The 23,584-nt window shown below is 49.6% G+C and overlaps 3 protein-coding genes across 20 annotated transcripts in view; 1 reads left to right on the top strand and 2 right to left on the bottom strand.

The window, feature by feature from the left end:
* The window catches only part of LOC147576371 (uncharacterized), a 32,474-nt gene extending 27,452 nt beyond the window's left edge, over window positions 1-5,022 (bottom strand). For 7 of the 18 annotated variants that reach the window (XM_086676878.1, XM_086676877.1, XM_086676874.1 and 4 more), the window contains exon 1: window positions 3,229-5,022. In XM_086676878.1, coding sequence (XP_086533004.1) covers window positions 3,772-4,959 — 1,188 coding nt within the window. In that variant the 5' untranslated portion in view covers window positions 4,960-5,022 and the 3' untranslated portion in view covers window positions 3,229-3,771. Of the gene's footprint in view, window positions 1-1,309; window positions 1,960-3,228 lie in introns of those variants that run through there. The other 11 variants (XM_086676883.1, XM_086676884.1, XM_086676885.1 and 8 more) reach the window with 11 other exon arrangements.
* Window positions 5,023-5,298: 276 nt separating this feature from the next.
* SNX32 (sorting nexin 32) lies at window positions 5,299-18,253 on the top strand. Its single transcript, XM_086676871.1, has 13 exons — window positions 5,299-5,665; window positions 13,974-14,078; window positions 14,471-14,581; window positions 14,725-14,846; window positions 15,024-15,147; window positions 15,307-15,411; window positions 15,606-15,711; window positions 15,886-15,961; window positions 16,224-16,263; window positions 16,994-17,080; window positions 17,194-17,353; window positions 17,434-17,519; window positions 17,846-18,253. Exons 1-13 carry the CDS (start codon window positions 5,630-5,632, stop codon window positions 17,897-17,899), a joined length of 1,212 nt encoding a protein of 403 aa, XP_086532997.1. The 5' UTR covers window positions 5,299-5,629; the 3' UTR covers window positions 17,900-18,253.
* Window positions 18,254-19,229: 976 nt separating this feature from the next.
* Window positions 19,230-20,767, bottom strand: CFL1 (cofilin 1). The gene is made up of 3 exons (XM_025915684.2): window positions 20,460-20,767; window positions 20,106-20,182; window positions 19,230-19,889 (listed from the first exon to the last, which is right to left on the bottom strand). Exons 1-3 carry the CDS (start codon window positions 20,717-20,719, stop codon window positions 19,777-19,779), a joined length of 450 nt encoding a protein of 149 aa, XP_025771469.2. The 5' UTR covers window positions 20,720-20,767; the 3' UTR covers window positions 19,230-19,776.
* Window positions 20,768-23,584: the final 2,817 nt, after the last annotated feature.

Below are 23,584 nucleotides of genomic sequence, written 5' to 3'. Positions count from 1 at the left end.
CACTTTGACCCAGGAAAATTCATAAAGGAAATAGTAAGTTACCTTCAAGATGAAAATCAGGGTTACACTTGAAAATTCAATTAAGAATAATCAAAATGTATGGGAATGCAAGCTGGTGCAGCCACTCTAGAAAACAGTGTGGAGGTTCCTCAAAAAACTAAAAATAGAACTACCCTATGACCCAGCAATTGCACTACGAGGTATTTATCCAAGGGATACAGGTGTGCTGTTTCGAAGGGACACGTGCATCCCAATGTTTACAGCAGCACTATCAACAATAGCCAAAGTATGGAAAGAGCCCAAATGTCCATCGATGGATGGATGGAGAAAGAAGATGTCGTATGTATATACAATCGAGTATCACTCAGCAGTCAAAAAGAATGACATCTTGCTATTTGCAACTATGTGGATGGAACTGGAGGGTATTATGCTAAGTGAAATTAGTCAGTCAGAGAAAGACAAAAATCATATGACTTCACTCATATGAGGACTTTAAGAGACAAAACAGATGAACATCAGGGAAGGGAAACAAAAATAATATAAAAACAGGGAGGGGGACAAAGCATAAGAGACTCATAAATATGGAGAACAGAGGGTTACTGGAGGGGTTGTGGGAGGGGGGATGGGCTAAATGGGTCAGGGGCACTAAGGAACCTACTCCTGAAATCATTGTTGCACTATATGCTAACTAATTTGGATGTAAAGTTAAAAAAAATAAAAAATAAAATAAAAAAAAAGAATAATCAAAATGTACTGGAGGAGACTTTTTGTCAAACACGGCAGACTGAACACACAATGTTTAACTCCAAACCTCACCAAGATGAAAATAAAGGGATAAATACAGTAAAAACCATAAAGAATGAAGACCGTCAATTAACAAGCCCCATCTGTGCACACGGAATAAGATCAAACATTTGAGGAAAACTTCACACACACACACACACACACACACACACACACACACACACACACCAGAAAAGGTGGTGGGGGGAGAAGAATTCAAAGGAAACAATAAGAAAAACAGAACAATTAGAAACAGGAAAGTTCTTCCTTGGAGAGCTAAGAGAACATGTACATGAAATAAAAACAGAAATGCTATATAAAAAAAGAAACAATCAGTGAACAAGAGAATCGAAATTAAAAAAAAAAAAACCCTCAATAGAAAGGATAAGAAGGTAAAGTTAATGACACTGTCCAGAGAGTAGAATAAAAAAAGAGGGACAAGAATAGAAAAAAAGATAAGAGCCCTAACCAGGCTCCAATGTCCTATAGTAGAAGCACAGAAAATGAGACAAGAGGGCAGGCTGACCCGTCAGAGTGGTAGAAAACAGGTAATTCATATACGGAAGAAAAACAGGTCATATCCATCTCTGGAAGCTATTAGAGGATGTGGTTGACCAAAATAAGTCTGTAAAACAAGAGAGAGGGAGAAGATCTAAGATCCAGGCAGTAGGAGATCCAATACAGAAGAACAGAGAGAACGGTTAAGAAGTCCAGGAAAGTAGCTGTGGAGGAAGCCTGGAACAGAGCCACTCTACCTCAGACCCAGACGACAAAGGACTCAAAGAAGGAAATTGCTGGGGAAAAAAAGTGAAATTAATAAATTATCTATTAGGTTTGACTATCTGAACAAAACTATGACATGGGCTTTACAGAGCTTTTGGAAACTTGGCAGAAAATTAGCAAAGGGTATGTAAAAAATGAACAATTTAGGGGTACCTGGGTGGCTCAGTCGGTCAGGTGTCCAACTTTGGCTCTGTTCATCTCACGGTTCGTGAGTTCGAGCCCCGCGTCGGGCTTCTGGCTCTGTGCTGACAACTCAGTGCCTGGAGCCTGCTTCGGATTCTGTGTCTCCCTCTGCCCCTCCTCTATTTGTGTTCTCTCTCTCTCTCTTTCAAAAATAAAATATTAAACAAAATAAAAACATGAGTCTATTCTAAATTTGTGTCGTGATACTTATGATATGGTGAAGTTTCTACTCCTCAGAAATATTACAGACTTTTAAAAGTACATGGAGGTGGGACTTCTGGGCGGCTCAGTTGGTTAAGCGCCCAACTCTCGGTTCTCGCTCAGGTCATGATCTCAACGTTTGTGAATTCAAGCCCCACGTCAGGCTCTGCACTGACAGCGCGGATCCTGCTTGGGATTCTCTGTCTCCCCTCTCTCTCTGCACCTCCCCGCTCACTCTCTATCTCTGTCAAAAAAATAAACTTAAAAAAATTACATTAAAAATAAGTAAGTAAATGAATGAATAAAAGTATATGGAGGAAAAGGGTGAAATATTTCTTTCATCCTAACACTCCATGGCTGCTTTCTGTCATCTCCTTACATCCCTATCCAAGAGAAAAACACGACCTAAGAACCTAAGTTTTGACACTGATGTCGTGACAGCAGGCACTCAGGGTGGTCCTCTCTTCCCTGGGATGACAGTGGATGACGGATGGCATGTGGAAGTCATAAAAGAAAGCCCCAAAGGAGACTGACACAAGAGGAAAAGTCCACGTGATTAGATGAGCAAATAAAAGCCAAAGATGGGAGTGGCGCCTGGATGGTCCGGTTGGTTGAGTGTCCGGCTCTTGATTTTAGCTCAGGTCACGATCCCAGGGTTGTGGGATCAAGCCCCGAGTTGGGCTCCACACTGAGTGTGGAGCCTGCCTGGGACCCCTCTCCCCACCCCCCCACTTGCACTTTCTCTCTCTCTCTCTCTCAAAAAAAAAAAAAAAAAAAATATATATATATATATATATATTTATACATAAATATATGATATACATGATATATAATGTAGATCATTATATACATGTCTATACATACAATGCGTATATGTCATATATAATGTAATACACATATATAATGTGTATTATATATATATATAACATGGGTCAAAAATGGAAACAATAATAACACAAATAGTTGAGGTAACTTCAAATTGAGTATGAGCAACTCGAATTTGATGTGCGAAGGGGAGGGAAAGCCATGGAAATGGTGATCATGGTGAAGTGACTGAAATAGTGGAGGCCAGCAATTATTCTGGATACATTTGGGGGCTAGTTAGACGGAAGATCCATGAGGATGAGCCTGGTCCAGATGTACGGGGCCCTGCAAGAGGCCTGTCCCATCACATTGCAAAACTGGCTTACACGGGAGGGCATACGTTATAGAAAGAGTAAGGGAAATAACTTTCAAACCCAACAAACATAATCATGATGATGGGATTTGACTTCTTACTTTTTTTTTTTCTTCCCTCATTTTCTTTGCTCTTGCCTTGGTCACTTTGGAGCCCCTCAGTCTTCTTCAGGACCCTCTTTGAGAAGTTTTCTTTGCTCGCTCCAGCTTGCTTCTTCCTTCACAACCTCCATTACCTATCCTTTGTCCTTCCGTAATTTTCCATTTTTCTCACTATGCACTCTTCCGGATCTCGTAAACCCAATCACACATTAAACGAAATCTTCTAGCCCGTCCCAAATCCCCTTCTCAAACATTTCCCACAAGTCACAGCTCTTCTCCAAGGAACCAATCTCCACTTGTCCTCTACTTATCAACACCTTTCCAGATCTTTCCTTTCTCCTCAAAATGTTCCCATTTCCCTTTTTCTCACCCTTCTTTGTTTCCATTGGCCCTGGCCTCCACCTTCAACCCCAGAAGCTCTTCATTCCCTCTCTCGTGTTTACTTCTTCAGGGTCAATAATGCTCGGCTGGGCTCTGATGTCTCCTTTTTGACTTGCAACACTTCCGCTATCTGCTTCCCTTTCTTTCTTTAGCTCCAGTCCTTCATCTGCCTCCTTCACCACTACCTTCACCTATAACCTCTTTCTCTTCCGCGGAAACAGATTCGTCAGCAATATCATTCACCCCCTCCAAGACATCCTCCTCAATTCCCGCCTCCTTAGCCCCTTCGAGCTTATCATTCCCTTCCACTCTTTCAACAGGAATTTCCATCTCAGCACCAGTAACTTCTATCAACCTTTCAATGCTCTCTTCATTTATGCTGCCCATTCCTGAATCCTCCAGCTTCTCTCCACTAGGCCCCAGCTTTTCTGCACTTGACTGCAGTTTACCTCCAGTGGATCTCAAATCCTCCCCACTAGGCCCCAGCTTTTCTGCACTTGACTGCAGTTTATCTCCAGTGGATCTCAAATCCTCCCCACTAGTTCCCAGCTTCTCTCCCCGGGATCCCTGGTTCTCTCCACTTGACCCCAGCTTCTCTCCAGTCAGACTCAGCTTTCTTCCACTCAGCCTCAGCTTCTCTCCACTCAGACTCAGCTTCCCTCCACTCAGACTCAGCTTCCCTCCAATCAGACTCAGCTTCTCTCCACTTGACCCCAGCTTCTCTCCACTCAGCTTCTCTCCACTTGACCTCAGCCTCTCTCTACTTGACCTTAACTTCTCTCCACCGGACCTCAGCTCCTCCTCATTCTGCTCTAGTGTATATCCCCTGGATCTCAAGTCCTCTCCGCTGGTCCGTACCCCAGTAACCTTCAACCTGTCTTTAAAACCAGACCCCATCCTAGACCCTGCTGTAGTGCCTGCACTTTCAGATTCAGCGCCTATTTTGCCTCTGAGTTCTTGCTTTCCCCACATCTCCCTTGGGCTGTTTTTCCCCAAACCTGCTGAAGCCTGTAATGCACCTGCTACACTGGGCAGTAGCTTCACATCCATCCTTTCCTGACTCTGGCCTGACTTCTCTTTCAAGACCCTCTTTTCCACACCGTCCAGTCTCCAGTTCTCAGCGTCAAGCTTGGGGCCCCACATCCTAGGCTTTTGTGTATTTCTACCCAGGAGCTCCATTCTCTTCCCGATCACAACGAGCCCGTTCCAGGGCACCCACAATTTTTCTCGCTGAATCTGCGCCCCTCTGCTTCCTGGCTCCAGGTGCGACCGCCCGTGACCCCGGGCCTGGCCTCGGGCCTTGCCGCGTCCCCTCACTGCTCTGGGCTGCTTACCCCGCACATCCCTCATACCCCAGAGCGAATAGTCTAACGGAACCCCTTTCTCCACAGACACTACCCCTCACCTTCGTCCCTGGCCCACCACCCACCCCTGCTCCCCATTCCCTCCCCCAGCCCTCCCCCACCCTCCCACCCAGCCCCCCCCCCACCCTCCCACCCTGCCACCCTACCACCCTTGCCCACTAGCCCGCCGCCTTGCCCACCGCCTGGAGGGCGCGCGCCTGAGCTAGTGCGCACGCGCAGATCGCGCGAGGCCGTTGGCGCCGCGGCCCGGAGCTGCGGCGCGCGGCTCACTGCCAGCCTGGGGGCGGGGGCTGACGTGGCACGAGGCCTCTGCAACCCCAGAACCCCCGACCCCGGCCCCCACGCCGTCGCCGATTCCCGGCCCTCTCGGTCCCGCGCTGCCCCCTTAAAAGCTGGGGCCAAGCACAGGAACGACAGGCGTTGCAGCCAATGATGTCGCTCACGGTGAACCTGACACCCAATCAAAAGGCGCGGCTGCTAGGGAACGGGTGGGAAGCACGCCTGACTCCAGGTGACTCCGGGCAGGGAGGGGAACGTGTCTCCGTCAGCTGATCGAGTCCCGTGCAACCGGCGAGTTATCGGGGACGAAGCTGCGGGAGCGCGCGGACAGTGGCCAGCCGCGGAAGAGTTGTGTGCTGCAGCCACGAAGGAGGGTGATGGAAGGGCGTCAAGAGGCTGGGAAGGAGAACAAGGTAAAGGAAAACGCAAATCCCCTCCCAACCTCCACCTCACTCCACGATACCCAATGATGCCCAATCAGGGAGTGGGGCGTGTGTGCGTGTGTCCGCGCGCACGCGTGAGCTAGAGGAGAGACCTGAGCAAGGGGGTGGGGCGCGTCTGTGGCACCTGCATGGGGCCAAAGGAGGCAGGGTTTACCTTTGCCCTGCCAGGTGGAAAGGGACCGGCACTGCCACTCCTCTCCTCCCTCCCCAGGTTCTGGCTTACCGGGGAAGGAGAGGAAGGAGGGATGTTAGGGATTGAGAAGGCAATGGAGTACACTTCTTTGCCCAGGAAGGAATCTGGTTCAACACTAATGGCTTCACTTGTGTATTCGTGTTCATGTAACATAAGATCATGAATTCTTCACCCCTTCCTCTTGATTTCGTTCAACAAATAGTTGTTGAGCATCCTTGGGCTCACGGGGGTGCACACTTTTGAGAGTTGGAGGTATGTGCATGGTGGGCTGTGGCTGAGGACAAGGATGGAGTAGCTGTGGTCCATCCCTGAAGTCCCCTCTCCCTCAAGCAGTTACCAAACAGTACAGGTTAGAACAGAGATACTAAGGCAGCAGGGGGGATACAGGAGACTTAGGGGCCCATTGTACCACTGAGCCAGATTGTGTGTGTTGGGGGGATCGCGGTTGGACACAACAGGAGCCTGCCCTGGGGATGTTGTAGAAGCCAGAAAGTGAGGAGTGGGGTTCAAGTGGAGTTCGTAGAGGTGAGAAGGCCTGAGAGAGACAAAGTATGGAGGAGAAAATATGTGTTTCAGTGTTTATCTATGTTCGTATTCGTGGTTAAATTAATTAATATATGTAAGACGCTTAGATCAGTGCCTGGCATATAGGAAGCTCAAGTATAAGTGTTAGCTATTGTTATCGTTGTTGTTATAACTGTTATTATATGGGATGTGTACTGGGCTATCAAACTGATGGGTGCATCCTCAAACTTTGTAAGTGCCAGACTCTCTGAATGTCCTCTATTAGATCATGTGCTCTAGAGTAAGCATTGCCTTCTCTAAGGTTCTCCTTTAAACAGAGATGAAAAGAATACTAAATGAAGATGTAATTAAAATATAATAGAAGATAAAATGAAATAATGCAAAAATACTTGACTAATCTAACAGAAGGCAAGAAAGAAAGGATAAAGGAACAAAAATAGATGAGCCCAAAAAAAAAAAAAACCCACCCAAAAGGCAAGATAGCAAGTTAGTAGCCTATATCAGTAATTACAATAATTATGAATAGACCAAACACTCCATTAAAAACATATTCAGGGGGTGCCTGGCTGGCTTAATCGGTAGAGCATGTGACTCTTGATCTCGGGGTTGTGAGTTTGCACCCTACCTTGGGTGTAAGGTTACTTTATGTTTATTTATTTTTGAGAGAGAGAGAGCAGGGGAGGGGCAGAGAGAGAGAGGGAGATACAGGATCTGAAGCAGGTTCCAGGCTCTGAGCTGTCAGCACAGAGCGCAATGCAGGGCTTGAGCCCACGAACTGTGAGATCGTGACCTGAGCCCAAGGTGGAAATTTGACCGACTGAGCCACGCAGGTGCCGTAGGTTACTTTAAAAAAAAAAATCAGGGGCGCCTGGGTGGCGCAGTCGGTTAAGCGTCCGACTTCAGCCAGGTCACGATCTCTCGGTCCGTGAGTTCGAGCCCCGCGTCAGGCTCTGGGCTGATGGCTCAGAGCCTGGAGCCTGTTTCCGATTCTGTGTCTCCCTCTCTCTCTGCCCCTCCCCCGTTCATGCTCTGTCTCTCTCTGTCCCAAAAATAAATAAACGTTGAAAAAAAAATTAAAAAAAAAATCAGAGGCACCTGGATGTCTCAGTGGGTTAAGCGTCTGACTTGATTTCAGCTCAGGTCATGATTTCAGTATTGTGGGATCAAGCCCCACATTGGGCTCTATGCTGACAGCGCAGAGCCTGCTTGGGATTCTCTCTCTCCCTCTCTCTTGCCCCTCCCGCCTTCTGTCTCTCTCTCAGCTCCCCACTCCCACTCATGCTCTCTCTCTCTCTCTCTCTTCTTCAAAAATAAATAAACATTAAAATAAAAAAATTCAGATTGGATATTTATTTTTTTATTCGTTTATTTATTTATTGGGGTGCCTAGATGGCTCAGTCAGTTAAGCAGCCAACTTCAGCCAAAGTCATGATCTCATGGTCCATGGGTTTGAGCCCCACATCTGGCCCTGTGGCTAGAGCCTGCTTTGGATTCTATATTTCCCTTTCTCTCTGTCCCTCCCCCACTCACATTCTGTCTGTCTGTCTCTCTCAAAATAATAAACATTTAAAATTTTTATTTATTTATATATAGAGAGAGCATGAGTGGGGGAGAGAGAGAGAGAGAGAGAGAGAGAGAGAGAGAGAGAATCCCAAGCAGGCTCCATGTTCATTACAGAGCCCAATGAGGGGCTTGATCCCAAGACCCTGTGATCATGACCTGAGCTGAAATCAAGAATCAGATGCTCAACCAACTGAGCTACCCAGCCACCCCAGACTGGACTTTTTTTTTTTTTCCAACGTTTATTTATTTTTGGGACAGAGAGAGACAGAGCATGAACGGGGGAGGGGCAGAGAGAGAGGGAGACACAGAATCGGAAACAGGCTCCAGGCTCTGAGCCATCAGGCCAGAGCCTGACACGGGGCTCGAACTCACGGACCGAGAGATCGTGACCTGGCTGAAGTCGGACGCCTAACCGACTGCGCCACCCAGGCGCCCCCAGACTGGACTTTTTAAAGACAACTATACTCAGTTAAAAAAGACATACTTTATAAGGATACAAAAAGAATGCTAACCAAAAGAATGCTGGCATGGCTGTATTAATTTCAGACAAAGTAGATTCTAAGACAAAAAGTATTACTAGAGATAAAGAGGGACATTTTATAATGATTAAGGAGTCAACAGGAAGATAAAACAGTCCTAAATTTATATGCAACTAATAACATCATTTCAAAATATGCAAAGTAAAAGATTATTGAATTAAGAGGAGAAATAGGCAAACCCACAATTACAATTATAGGTTTAACACAACTCTCTCAAGTGTTAGAACAAAAAACCAAAAAAAAATATGTAAGGATTTGAGGCTTTAAAATACCATGATTAATCTACTTGATCTAATTGGTTTATGTAGAGCTCTGTACCCAACAACTGCAGAAAACAATTCTTCTCAAGTGCACTTGAAACATTTACCAAAATACATTATATGTTTGGCTATAAAGCAAGTATCAACAAGGTTTGAAACATTGAAATCATACAGAATGAGATCTCTGTCCCAGTAGGATTAAAGAATCAAAAAGATTCCAAAATATTTGGAAAGTAAGCATCATGCTTCTAAATAATTCACAGGTCAAAGAAGAAATTATAATTAACATTAGTTTTTTAAGAAATTGTCTTGAAAATATGATATATCAAAACTCATGAGATATAGCTAAAGCAGTATCCAGAGGGAAATTTATACCGCCAAATGCATATGTTAGAAAAGAATAAAGGTTGAAAAGTCAATGACCTAAATTTCAATCTCAAGAAACTAGAAAGAGAAGAGCAATTGAAACCCCAAGAAAGAAAAAGGAAGGAAATAATAAAGAGCAGAAATCAACTAATAGATGATAAATATACAAATATAGAAACTCAATAATGCCAAAAATAGTTTTTTGAAAATACTAATATAAATTGATACACTTCTAGGAGTGCCTGGGTGGGTCAGTCGGTTAAGTGTCCAATTCTTGGTTTCGGCTCAAGTCCCACTCTCATAGATTGTGAGTTCAAACCCCACCTCAGGCTCCACACTGACAATGCAGAGCCTACTTGGGATTCTCTCTCTCTCCCTCTCTCTCTCTGCCCCTTCCCTCCTCATGCTCTCTCTCTCACACACACAATAAATAAATAAAAAATTTTTAATTTTTTTAACGCTTATTTATTTTTGAGACAGAGAGAGAGCATGAACGGGGGAGGGTCAGAGAGAGAGGGAGACACAGAATCTGAAGCAGGCTCCAGGCTCTGAGCTGTCAGCACAGAGCCCGACGCGGGGCTTGAACTCACGGACGGTGAGATCATGACCTGAGCAGAAGTCGGACACTTAGCCGACCAAGCCACCCAGGCGCCCCTAAACTTTTTTTTTTTTAACGTTTATTTATTTTTGAGACAGAGAGAGACAGAGCACAAATGGGGAAGTGGCAGAGAGAGAGGGAGACACAGAATCGGAAGCAGGCTCCAGGCTCTGAGCCATCAGCCCAGAGCCCGACGCGGGGCTCGAACTCACGGACCGCGAGATCGTGACCTGAGCTGAAGTCGGACGCCCAACCGACTGAGCCACCCAGGCCCCCTAACTTTTTTTTTAATGATAAACTTCTGGGGTGCCTGGGTGGCTCAGTCGGTTAAGCGTTTGACTCTTGATTTTGGTTCAGGTCATGATCTAATGGTTCATGAGATTCAAACGTGAGATAGAATCCCACAATCTCTCTCTCCCCCGTCTCTCTCTCTCAAAATAAATAAATAAATAAACTAAAAAAATTGATAAACTTGTAGCAAGACTGATAGAGACAGAGCAAGAGGGAGACTGAGAGGAAGGGACAGAGAAAATATTAATTACCAAAACCAGGAGTGATAAAGTGCACATTGATAGAGATGTTTCAGACATTAAAAAGATAGAGTTTTTAAGAACAAGTTTATGCCAACAAATGAGAGAATTCAAACAAAATGGACAAACTACTTGAAAAGTGCAACCAAACCTGAAACCAAAATTAGAAAGTCTGAATAGTCCCTGGGGTACCTGGGTGGCTTAGTCAGTTAAGCATCTGATTTTGGCTCAGGTCATGATCTCACTCATTCCTGAGTTTGAGCCCCGTGTTGGGCTCTGTGCTGACAGCTCAGAGCCTGGAGCCTGTTTCAGATTCTGTGTCCCTTCTTGCTCTCTGCCCCTCCTCCACTTGCATTCTCTCTCTCTCTCTCTCTCTCTCTCTCTCTCTCTCTCTCTCTCTCTCCTTCAAAAATAATAAACATTAAAATCTGAATAGTCCTATGTCTATTATAGGAAGTAAATCTATCATTTGAAAGTGTTCAAAACTACCTCTCTAAGCTCATATCGTTTCACATGTGAATTCTTTTGAAACATTAAAGAAAAACTAATACCATTCTTATATAAATTATTCCAAAAGCAGAAATAGAAGGCACAATTCCAACTTATTTTAGAAGAATAACATAACCTTGATACAAAAACCTGTCAAGAGGAGGCGGGTGGTGATGATGGTTGCACAACACTGTGAATATACTTAATACCAATAAACTGCTTAAAAATGGTCAAAATGAATCTTCTGTGTTATGTGTATTTTACCACACACACACACAAATACCTGTTGACATCATTAAAAGAAAGGAAAAATATAGGTTAACATCTCTTGTGAACATAAATGGAAAAATCACAAAATATTATCAAGTTGAATAAGCCATATATAAAAACATAATACTTCATGATGAAGGTTTTATTCCAGGAATGCAGGGTGGCTTAATAATTGAAAATTAATCAGTGAAATTAAGCACATACACAGACTAACAGGAGAACCCGTATGATATCTCAGTAAAGGGAGGAAGCATTGATAAAAATCAACACTCTTACCAAACTAGGCATAGAAGGGAGTCTCGCTGATCTGATAGGGCATCTGAAAACATCTTCAGGCTTACATTTTGAATGCATTCCCTCTGAGATCAGAAACAAGCCAAGGATTTCCTTTTTCACCAGGTCACCACTTCTGCGTTGTACTAGAGGTTCTAGCAAGTGCAATAAGGCAAGAAAAAGAAAGAAAAGGTATAAAGGTTGGAAAGGAAAAACTAAAACTATCATTATTTTATATCGTAGGCTTGTATAGGGACGAAATCCAAAATAATCTACAAGCTATTAAAAGTAGAATGTAAATTTAGCAAAAGGTTTTTGGACACAAAGTATATAAAAATCAATTGTGTGTTTCTACATACTAGCAACAAATAATTAGGAAATGAAATTTTTAAAAACCGCATCTAAAATAGCAACAATAATAAAAAATCATGGGGCACCTGGGTGGATCAGTCAGTTAAGCCTCCAACTTTGGCTCAGGTCATGATCTCACGGTTCGTGAGTTCAAGTCCCGCGTCAGGCTCTGTGCTGACAGCTCAGAGCCTGGAACCTGCCTCAGATCCTGTGTCTCCTTCTCTCTGCCCCTCCCCTGCTCATGCTCTGTGTTACTGTCTCTCAAAAACCAATAAATATTTTAAAATGTAAAAAAATAATAAATCATAAAATACCTAGGAATGAATCTAACAAAAGATGTGCAAAACCTTTACAGAGAACACTCCAAAACATTACTGAGAAAAATTAAAGAAGACCTAAATAATTGGAAGGCTATTTCATGTTGATGGATTGGAAGAATCAACATTGTAAAAATGTATATCCTTCCCAAATTGATCTATAGATTCAATTTAATCTCAATCAAAATCCCAGCAGGTTTTTTGGGTGGAAATTAACAAAGCTGGTTCTACAATTTATACATAAATGCAAAGACCTATAATCGCCAAAATGATTTTGAAAATGAACAAAGTAAATTCTATTTGATTTCAAGTTTGTCTGTCAATTACAATCATCAAGACAGTATGATATCAGAAGTACAGACATGTAGAGTACAGAGCTGATAACATTTATGAAGTCCATTTATTTTCTACCAAGATGTGCACCAAAGCAAATCAATCAAAAGATAGTCTTTTTAGGCCGCCTGACTGGCACAACCAGAAGGGCACGCGGCTCTTGATCTCAAGGTCATGAGTCCAAGCCCCATGTTGGGTGTAGAGATTACTTAAATAAACTTAAAAAAATCTTTTTTTATTTAAAAACAATTTTTTTGACGTTTGTTTATTTTTGAGACAGAGAGAGACAGAGCATGAACAGGGGAGGGGCAGAGAGAGAGGGAGACACAGAATCGGAAACGGGATCCAGGCTCTGAGCTGTCAGCACAGAGCCTGACGCGGGGCTCGAACTCACGGACCGTGAGATCATGACCTGAGCCGAAGTCGGACGCTTAACCGACTGAGCCACCCAGGCGCCCCAAAATAGTCTTTTTTTAAACAAATAGTGCTAAAATGGCTGGCTATTTATATGGCAAAAATGAGTCACAACCCATACCTTACACTGTATACAAAATGAATTGAAAGTGGATCACAGACATAAATTTAAAAGCTAAAACTATTAATTTCTAGAAGAAGAAAAAATAGGAGAATATCTTTATCTTTATGACATGGGGGTAGGCAAAAGTCTCTTCAAGAGTACACAAAAACCCTTAATCATAAAAGAAAAGACTGACATATTGGAGCTCGTAGAATTATAAGCCATTAAGAGAGTAAAAAGGAAACCAAAGAATAGGAGATATACTATTGACAACACATATAACTGACAAAGGGCTTGTCTCCAGAGTATATAAAGAGTTCCTACAAATTAATAATTAAAAAAAGACAATCTGGGGGCGCCTGGGTGGCGCAGTCGGTTAAGCGTCCGACTTCAGCCAGGTCACGATCTCGCGGTCCGGGAGTTCGAGCCCCGCGTCGGGCTCTGGGCTGATGGCTCAGAGCCTGGAGCCTGTTTCCGATTCTGTGTCTCCCTCTCTCTCTGCCCCTCCCCCGTTCATGCTCTGTCTCTCTCTGTCCCAAAAATAAATAAACGTTAAAAAAAAAAAAAAAAAAAAGAAAAGCTCAGTGCAAGAATGAACTCGTAGTTTCATGCCTCGTGGATCTTTTCCCTTAGAGAAATGCACCCGCTTTGCCCACAAGCCAATGCCTCTTGGGACTAAAAGCGGTGAATGGTCTCAGGAACCCCTCAAAAGGGGGCGAGAACATCTTGTCTAACTCTCTTTAGGCCCTGATGAAAGGGTACCTGAAGTAACCAGCTGGGGAAGAGGTAAGCTGGTAGCTAAGAAAGGATTTGGGGGTCTGGAATTGAGACACTGGGTTCACATCTGGTCCTGCCACTTTGCAGCTGTGTGATTTCAGAAAAGTTATTTCACCTCTCTGGTGGTCTGCTTCCGTATCTATGAAATGGGGAGCATTCTGGCTGCTTCTGAGGTTGGAAGTGTGGGAAAGTGTTGTAGTCATTGTAAGGCCCCGAGCAGTGACTTATCAGGATCCCTCTAGGGGTAGCTGGTGACCCCGGGGCATTGGAGAAGCAGTGCTGCTGAGGTGGGCTTTGCAGGAGGACCTGAAGTCAGAGGTGAGGATGTGGGTAAGGGGCTGTGGTCAGTCATGTCCGAAACCTCCCCTCCCCGGCAGCCCTCCTCCATATCAGTGGACCCGCAGGGAGACAGCTCCTTACAGGTGGAGATCTCTGATGCAGTGAGTGAGCGGGACAAGGTGAAATTCACTGTTCAAACCAAGGTGAGGCTGCCAGGGGAGCAAGAGGGCAGTTCGGATGCCTGCCTGAGGAGCCTGCTGCCCCCAGCCTTTGCTTGCCCCAGGGGGTGGTGGGCAGATGCCGACAGAGACTTCGGGCCCTGTTCCTCAACCTGGCCCCTGCCCCCTGCCCCTCTGAGAAAGCAAGCATCTCGTCTAGTCTCCAGCTGGCCGTTTGCCTCTGGCCCCAAGTCCTAACCCTCCCCCCGTCCATCATCCCGAGTGACATCATGGACGGCTAAGCCACCAAGGCCCACCTTGGGCCTCACCTGGGATGTGGGATTGGGGAAGCCCAAAAGTGGGTGCCCAGGATGCTTGATGGGTGCAGGGTTTGGGAGGGGAGGAGAGACACCTCAGACGGGCTTCTCGGCTTCCAGAGCTGCCTCCCTCACTTCGCCCAAACGGAATTCTCAGTTGTGCGGCAGCACGAGGAGTTCATCTGGCTCCACGATGCCTACGTGGAAAATGAGGAGTACGCCGGCCTCATTGTGAGGAGGGGCAGGGCGGGCTGGGGTTGTGAGGGGCAGGCCCGGGTGCTCGGATGGGGATAGACCGGGCCACACTTCCCCGTGCTGGGGATGGCCTCCTCAGCAATGAGAGAACCTCCCAGCTCTGTCCCTCCCTTGAGCAGATCCCCCCAGCCCCTCCAAGGCCAGACTTTGAGGCTTCGAGGGAAAAGCTGCAGAAGTTGGGCGAGGGGGACAGCTCCATCACGCGGGAAGAGTTTGCCAAAATGAAGCAGGAGCTGGAAGCGTGAGTGTCACGGCCTTTCCTTGTCTATGACGGAGCCCCAGGCCCACCCCCTTCCCGAGAGTCCTAGGATTTCATCACTTGTGGATGGAGACCCTGACCTCTGACCCCAGGGCTTCTGAGGGGCAGGAGACCCAGCAGAGCCTCGCAGGGCCTTGAGCTTCCTGCCATTTTCTGCAGGGAGTACCTGGCAATCTTCAAGAAGACAGTTGCAATGCATGAGGTCTTTCTGCAACGCCTGGCGGCCCACCCCACCCTGCGTCGAGACCACAACTTCTTTGTCTTTTTGGAATATGGCCAGGATGTGAGCTGGGCCAGAGCACTGGGGTCACCCTCGGGGGCAGGGGGCACGATGCTAGGTGGGCTCAAGCCTCTGTCTCATCAGCTCCACAAGTGGCATGTGCCTGGGGTGGGAAGTGCAAATGCCCTCCCCAACATCACACTGTCCCCACGTGTGCTTCAGCTCAGTGTCCGAGGAAAGAACAGGAAGGAGCTCCTTGGGGGATTTTTGAGGAATATTGTGAAGTCTGCAGATGAAGCCCTCATCACCAGCATGTCAGGGCTCAAGGTGACCCGTGGGGGCCCTCTGCAGATTCCACCCAGGCCCTCAAGTCCACCGCAAAGATTGAGGCCTAGGGTGGCTGTGGGAGGGAAACCACTGGTGGGAGCATGGCCTAGAAGGAGATTGTGCTACCCTTGCATGTCCATGGGTGCCGTGCTCCTGCTGACTCAGTATAAGGGGCTCCTGTCTGGCTCCCTTAGGAGGTGGATGACTTCTTTGAGCATGAGAGGACCTTCCTGCTGGAGTACCACACCCGGATCCGGGATGCCTGCCTGCGGGCAGACCGTGTCATGCAGTCCCACAAGTGTATGCAGGGCCCAAGGGATTCTGGGTTCTCCGCCCCCTCTCCCCGGCATTCCTACTCCCTGCAGGGAGAAAAGAGAGCAGGAAATGCCCCGGGTCTCACTATGACCACAAACACCAGGGTTGGGGCTTGATGTGCAGACCAAGGGACTCTGATGGAGGGTTGTTCCCCAACAGGCCTGGCAGATGATTATATCCCTATCTCTGCTGCACTGAGCAGTCTGGGAACACAGGAAGTCAACCAGCTAAAGACGTGAGGACTCCCTCTCACCCCTCCTGCCCTCTCTCTATGCCTGTAATACTGTGTCTACCCACTAGGGGTCACTGTGGAAACCTACTATGGGCTGTAGGTGGGAGGTGCAGAAGTTCCTTCCTGCTGGGACTTGGGAGAAGTGAGGGAGATTTCCCCAAGGGCGGGGTGGGGGGTGCGAGTGCTAAGGGAGGCTTTAAGGTGGGAGGCTTTAAGCAACACCCCCTCAAGATCTCTGCCCTAACTCTTCCCCACTGCCTCCTAGGAGCTTCTTCAAATTGGCAGAACTCTTTGAACGACTAAGGGTGAGTACTGCTTCCTGTATTGGAAGGGCACCCAATGATCCTTTGCAGGGGACAAAAGAGTCCTGAAAATGGAGAAAGCTCCAGGGTCATTTTGGAATGTTCAGTGATGACTTGGACCCAGCGGTACCCTGGACTCACCATGAGTTAAACCCTATTGAGGGGGAGTGGGGACAGGGATCCAGCCTCAAGTGCATGTGTGTGGTGTTAGGGGAGGGGGTGGGCACCAGGGTTGCCAAGGCATTTACAAGGATGTGCCACATGCCTCTAGCAGGCTGCACTGCATCGCCAACATCCTGCCCCAGACACCCACTTCCTCTTCTCCAAGAGTCACTGCAGCGTGCCGGTCTTTCTAAAATGTGTTGGATCACCTCTCTTCCCTGCTCAAGGCCCTTCAGTGACCACGCCGCTTCCAGAAACTGCCCCAAATACAAAGCCCGAAGTTCTTAGCTTGCATTTTAGGCCTTTCAGGATCCAACCACCACCGTCCAAGTGCCCCCACTAAACTCATGAACACATCCTGCAGCGCCTTTGGCTGTTGTCTAATTCCTTCCCAAGATCCAGATGAGATGCCACTCTTTAGTGGTTTTCCTTGGCCTGCTCCCCTGAATATCAGGGTTTGACCTAGAGTGGTTATCCAGTGACTCTCTGATATTAAGATGAGCAGCAGTACCCCAGCCCTTAGCTGCCCCTCTGTAAGCTCCCTCCCCAGCCTCCAAACTTCCTGATTCAGAAGCTGGAAGGCCGAGTGGCCTCTGACGAGGACCTCAAGCTGTCAGACATGCTGAGATACTACATGCGAGACTCACAGGCGGCCAAGGTGAGACGTGGCCCCGGAGCAAACCTCAGGGCTGGAGAAAAGCAGGAGCAACAGGGGAGGGCAAGCAGGCGAGGCCGTGGGCACCAGTGATCCCGTGCCCCTGCTCACCCCAGGACCTGCTGTACCGGCGGCTGCGGGCACTGGCCGACTACGAGAACGCTAACAAGGCACTGGACAAGGCACGTACTAGGAACCGGGAGGTGCGGACCGCGGAGAGCAACCAGCAACTGTGCTGCCGACGCTTCGAACGCCTCTCTGACTCAGCCAAGCAGGGTAAACCCCCTGGCTCCGCAACCCCTGCGACTGGGCAGCCTACCCTGCCAGGGTCCCCACTTCTCCCCCCTCCTCCCCAGAGCTCATGGATTTCAAGTCCCGCCGTGTGTCCTCCTTCCGCAAGAACCTCATCGAGTTGGCAGAGCTGGAGCTCAAACACGCTAAGGTGAGCCCTCCAGCCTCCGTGCCGTCTTGCTGTCCCTCCACTCCCAGACCTCTAGATTCTTACCAAATGCTTCCAAGTATGTGTCAAGAGGGAGGTGGACCTTGAGCAGCCCCAGTTGAGGTTCAGGGCCAGGTTTCCTCTTGCATCAGGACCCTTCCCTTATCACCATCAGCAGTAAGCCCTCAACAAATGGTGGCCGTTATTGCTGAGAATAAGAATGCAAGGATGGAAGGGACAGGAGGTGTGGGAAGAGGAGCACCCTGAAGCAGGGAGCAGGGTGGCAGGGGGTGGGGGGGGGGGGCATCAAGGACCTCTCTCCTATGCAGGCCAGCACCCTCCTTCTCCGGAACACCCTTGTCGCGCTCAAGGGGGAGCCTTAGAGCAGCCACAGCCTGCTCTGGGGACTTTCAGTGGCAAGAGCCCCCCCCCCCCCCAACAAGATGCCACCCCCACAGCAGCCACTAGCCGGGCCCCATGACCTCCCAGGGTAAGGGCAAGCCCAAGCCCTACTCCCACCCAAAGGTGTCAGGTCCTACAAAAGGAAGATAGGGCAGCAGGAGTACCATCCTTGGTCACAGGTAAGCAGAACCCCAGCTTTGGGGAGGCCTGGGACCTGGACCTCCCTCCTCTCCTGGGGACCAAGGGGCAGCCCCCACACCTTGTCCCCCATCCCACCCCCAGAGTTCATTTGTCCCCATCCTGTTTACAAATAAAGAACTTGGTTCTTGCTACAACGAGGCCTGTTTGTCCTCACTTCCCACAGCTCCAAGGCCCAGATTCACCAGGGTACTATGGAGACCAGACCCTGGGTAACCCCCCCCCCCCCCCCCCCCCCCCCCCGTGTCCTCAAAGTTAACTCCTTCCTGCTTCCCTCTTGGATACTGGCAAGCTCCAAGGAACTAAGGGACCAGCTTTAACACCGAGGCTTTTTTCCCTCCAGTTCAGGTGACTGGGAGTGGGGAACTATAATCCTGCATCCACACCCTTAGGGTACAACTTCTAGGATACTTTTACCTCCTAGGCAGGTGAAAACCCAAAGTACAGGTTGGAGAGCCAGCAGCAATATTGGCAGAAGGCTCAGGGCCACAGCCAACACCCTCTTGATTAAACACAGGGAGGTGGGACCCAAGACACTTGGGTCTGAAGTCCTGGGCTCTACCTGGCTTGGCCCCACCCTGGACTTCAGTCACATCTGCAGGAGGCCAAAGGCTTAACTTGGCTTCTGACTCACAGCAGCCACTGCACCCAGCCCTCACAGATGAATCAGCCATCCATGAAAGAAGGTAGAGAAAAACCGGAGAAAACCTCACAGACAGACTAAACAGCTCAAGAGGCAATTTGTAACTTGCAAGCTCATAGCCTCCATTAGGCAGGACTGAGCAGGGAGTCAGGGAATGGGTCTCAGCGACCAGGGACCCACCTGTGCAAATGCTATGGGCTTAAGAGCTCAAGCACGAAGCCCCTTCTGCTCAAGGGACTCCTGTGACTGGCAGCAGGTGCGCCCTGGCTCAGCCACCTCAACAGCCAGTTTGGCACCAGCTGTGGCACCACCTAGGAGTGTCAGAGGGAGGCTCTGCCAGTTGCTGGGGCTAAGCGAGGAGGGGGTGGGTGGAGCTCTGGTATAGAAAAGAGATGCTGCTCATTATCTCAGCACACCTCCCCCCCCCCACCCCCGACAAGGTCCCTGGGGCCCCAACCCTGAAACAAACATCCCATTAGTGAGCCTTTTTATTGTCGTGTGTGTGTTTGTTTTTTTTTTAATTGAAGGTCCCTTACTGGTCCTGCCTCCATGAGTGGCGAAGACCAGGGGCAAAAGGGAGGGGAACCAGCGGCGCGAGGAGGGGTCATCTCCACAACATTCCATTTATACACAGAACTAAACAGACAAGCACAGAGTCACTATTGCGGTTAGAAGTTGGCAGCATGGGAAAAGGGAGGAACAGGTGGGGAATTGGGGCATCGTTAAAAAAAATACAGGCCCCCCCCAAACTGGGGTGCCTGGGGGGAACTTGGTCTGCTTCAACCCAAGAGGAATCAGAAGATCAAAAGCAGTTTGGGAACGCCAGAACCGTCAGGGATGGAGGGAGGAGGAAGGTCCAGGGGGTGAGGGGGCTGTTTGGCAACTGGGGCGAAGGGATTGCCCTCCCCCTGCTGGGATCCCCCCAGCCCCTCCGGTCTGGCAGGAAGGGGGCAGCCTGCAACCCCCACGGGCAGGTCTGGGGCTGCCAGATGCTCCAGGCAGGGGGCTGGAGGGGGCTCACAAAGGCTTGCCCTCCAGGGAGATGACGGCGCTGCCCCCCAGTTTCTCGGCCAGGGTGCAGCGGTCCTTGACCTCCTCGTAGCAGTTTGCTTGTAATTCATGCTTGATCCCTGTGAGGAAGAATGAGAGCATCTGTGAGCAGGATGCACTGGGGGAGGGGAAGTCGGGGCTGGGAAGGAGCCAATCAGAACAGATGGTAGGGACAAGGTTACGTTCCAGCAGGCAGGGGAGAGGAGGGGGAGGTATCTTGTATACCATGCCATTCACCCCCCACCTGCAGCCGAAGCCCGAGTGAAGAGGCACATGGCACCAATGCCAGCCCTTACCCGTCAGCTTCTTCTTGATGGCGTCCTTGGAGCTGGCATAAATCATTTTGCTCTTGAGGGGTGCACATTCAGGTGCCCTGGAGGGAAACGGAGTCAGAGAACGTGCGACAAAATTCCCTCTTGGAGTCTAGCAAGTGCCCTCAAGTGGGAGAGGACCTCAAGAACCCCCTGAACTGGTCCTCAGCTTTCAAGCTTTTATCAAGTTCCTCTCTGACCAGTGTTTCATTCCAACACCCTCCCCCCAAACACACACCTCTGGGTTAACCAGGAGCCACAGAAGTTCAATACTGAGAAGGAAGAGTGGGGTAGGGCTGGGGCAGGTGACAGGAGGGAGTGCCTGCATGAGGGTCTCACCAGAAGATAAACACCAGGTCCTCCTTCTTGCTCTCCTTGGTCTCATAGGTGGCATCATAGAGGGCATAGCGGCAGTCCTTGTCTGGCAGCATCTTGACAAAGGTGGCGTAGGGGTCGTCTACAGTCTGGCCCACATCACCCACCAGGATCTCCTTGCCCTCCTCCAGGATGATGTTCTTCTTGTCCTCACTCAGGCAGAAGAGTACCGCCTTCTTGCGCTTCTTCACCTCCTCTGGTGTTGAGGACTTACGAACCTTCATGTCATTGAACACTTTGATGACACCATCAGAGACTGCCACACCAGAGGCCTGGAGAATGAGCCACATATACTTTACAAACGAAAGATTTCTGGGACTCCCTGTAAAGTCCCTTCTTCGCAATCTTAGGAGATCTGTATAGATGCCAACAAATATGGTCCTCAGCCCCAAGAGCTCATCAATCCCCTTCCCAAGATAAATGTCACCATTTTCCCACCCAAGCCACTGTCCAAGAACTAGACAGGACACAACCCGAAAATGGCAATCCCAGAAGAGACCTCTAATCATCGAATTCAACATCATCCTCCCCCACCGAACATCTTACAGCCTAGAAACTGCAGACCTGTGAGACCAGAACCTTGGCTTTGATGTGAGCCCAGAATCAAAAGAACCCACAAGCTACTGACTCGTTTCTTAAAGTACTCAATGTCAGTTCCTGGATAGAAGTGCTGACTCAAAACTTCACACATAGGGAAAGGGGACCCAGGTACTCAAGTCATAGATAGCCATCTCTTCTGCAAACAGAACCACAATGGTAGGTGAGACACCACGGGTTCAACAACCCTCGCTAAGTCTTTCAGAACTACTCAATGCAGTTGTTACACAAACCACCCTCTTTCTTGCCGAGGTCTTCTTCAACCAAAGCAGAAATCACAATCCCTAATTAAGGCCCTACCCCATAACCTCCCTGTCCTCCCGGAAAAACGCAGGACCCCAAGATCGCTGATAGAAGTTAGCAGGCCAAACCCAAGTGCCCACGGACCCCGAAAGCTTCTTAAACGTCTATTTTGGGCCATCCCGGGGGACACCCTCAACGAGAGGGTCTACCGCCCACAGTGAAATCAGCTGTGCCCCCCACTCCCGGAACTGCAGAAGCCGGCCACGTGACTCCGCCGCTTCCGGAGTAGGCGGAGAAAAGTGCTCGCCAGGGCCCGGCCCGTCCGGGCGAGAAAGCTGTGCCCGGAGGCAGTAGCACCCCCAGGGCCTCAATCCCAAGGAATCGCTTTTACCGACCGGCGTTATCAGCCCCGTCCGCTGCCGGCTGGAGCCTTGGGCAAGTTACACAACCTTCAGTTCTCGTAGCCCTGGGGCCGAACATGGGGCGGGCGGGTGGTTTCCGGGCGGTGCCCGCCTGGGTCACTTCCCCAAACTCGGCTCCACCCTCAGGCCCCATCCGGGAGAGCCGAAGGCCCCGCTGGTCCAGGGCTTCGGGCCCAGCGGAGGGGCCTGAGCGTATGCGCACGCGCCGGCCGACTGCGCCGTTCCAGCCTTTGCCGGATGTACGGAGCACACAACCCTGATCGCTTTGTGGGCTCCCTCGCTACCGATCAGAACAGTGATCTCCGCGGTGCAAACCCGCGGCTCCGTGTCGCGCGGTGCAGGCCCCTAATTCCAATCGCCAGTGCCTGGACCCCGACGCCCTCACATCTCCATTGGCCCAACGCCCCCGCCCCTCCTGGGTGCAGACATCCTTGCCACCTGCTCTCGAGACAGACCCGCCAGTCGAGGGAGGGTGACGCGGAGACAGGAACAGCCCTTGGGTGGGGTGCGCGCGCCAAGACCGCTCGCGCGCTTTTCCTTCGCCGCCCCCCGGGCCGAGTTCCGCAGCCGCATGCTCCTATCGAACGCGCGCCCCCGTGAACCGACTTGCCTCGGCGCGCGTCCCCGGCTGCTCCGCGAGGGGCGGGCGCGCGCGCGCCACGGACCCCTCCCCCACAGTCGGTGTCCGCGCGAGCGCACCAGCGCGGTGGGGGAGGGGAAGGGAGTCCAGGGGGCGCGCGAGCGTCGTCCGAGGCAGCCCTCCCCAGCGCCCGCGGGCGCGCACGCGCGTCCCAACGCCGCCCGCCCCTCAGTCCGAGACCCTCATCCCGCCCGGGGCGCTGGGGGAGGGGGTGCCGACGTCGCTCCCCCTTTCCCTCCCCCGCGCGCAGACCGACTCGCAGCCACCACCCCTCAGTCGCCATGGCCTGCTGCTCACCATGTTTCCGGAAGCGAAAGGGAGATAGCAAGGAGAGTCAGAAAAGACGAGAGGCGCTGCAGCTGCTGCCGGGATCCGACTGAACGCGGCCTCTCCCGGCCCCTTCCGTTTAGTATGAGCCGCACAATGAGGGGCGGGGCGGGCTTCCGGCGCCCTCCCCACGGGCCGACGGGAAGTGAAGTCCAAGGGTCCTGCGCCGTTCTCGGGCTCGCTGGGTAACGGAGTCTTTTTCGCCAGCAGGCCTCCCAGCGTCACATTGCATGCTGGGAAACGTAGTCCGAGGCAGCCAAGAGGGGCGGGGCCATGGCACGGAGAGCGCGCCCATTGGCCCAATTTTCCAGGAAACGCTCAGCTGAGCAAAGGGCCCCGGCTCTAGGTAATGGGACCCGAAAATGAGTCGTCGACCTCGCCGCTCTTTATCCGCAGCGAAACTGTTTCCTAAGATCCATCTTGGCACTTTCTGGTCTGAAAATTTTGAGTTAATATTTTGCTTTTCTGAATTGAAGCAACTTATTCATTGACCTGGAATCCAGTCCTAGAGCAAGGAGAATAGAAAGTGTAAGGCGTCTTCAATTCAATAAAAAATTTCTTGAGCACCCTTCATGTGCAAAGCCACTTGCATAATGAGAAAAGGCTATCTGCAACTTCGATTAAATTAGAACAAGAAAAAAAAAACCCACCAGGGAAAGCTACAAGGAAGTCTTTGAAAATAGAGCTTTGTCCTTTTTTTTAAAAGATGTCTGACAAACTCACGGAACAATAAAGGGAGAAGGGCACGGTTTTGTGCGATCAATTCAATTCAAAGATTTTGTGCTAGACACAGTGAAAAGGGGAAATAGATATTAAACCAGACTTGACTCTCGTTCTCGAGTTGATAGCCAGGCTTACGT

The sequence above is a fragment of the Puma concolor genome, chromosome D1 (genome assembly GCF_028749965.1).
Source record: "Puma concolor isolate L17-30 chromosome D1, mPumCon1.1.hap2, whole genome shotgun sequence".
NCBI lineage: Eukaryota > Metazoa > Chordata > Mammalia > Carnivora > Felidae > Puma > Puma concolor.
Note: the sequence above shows the minus strand (reverse complement) of the source record. Positions and strands in the feature narration are given on the sequence as shown.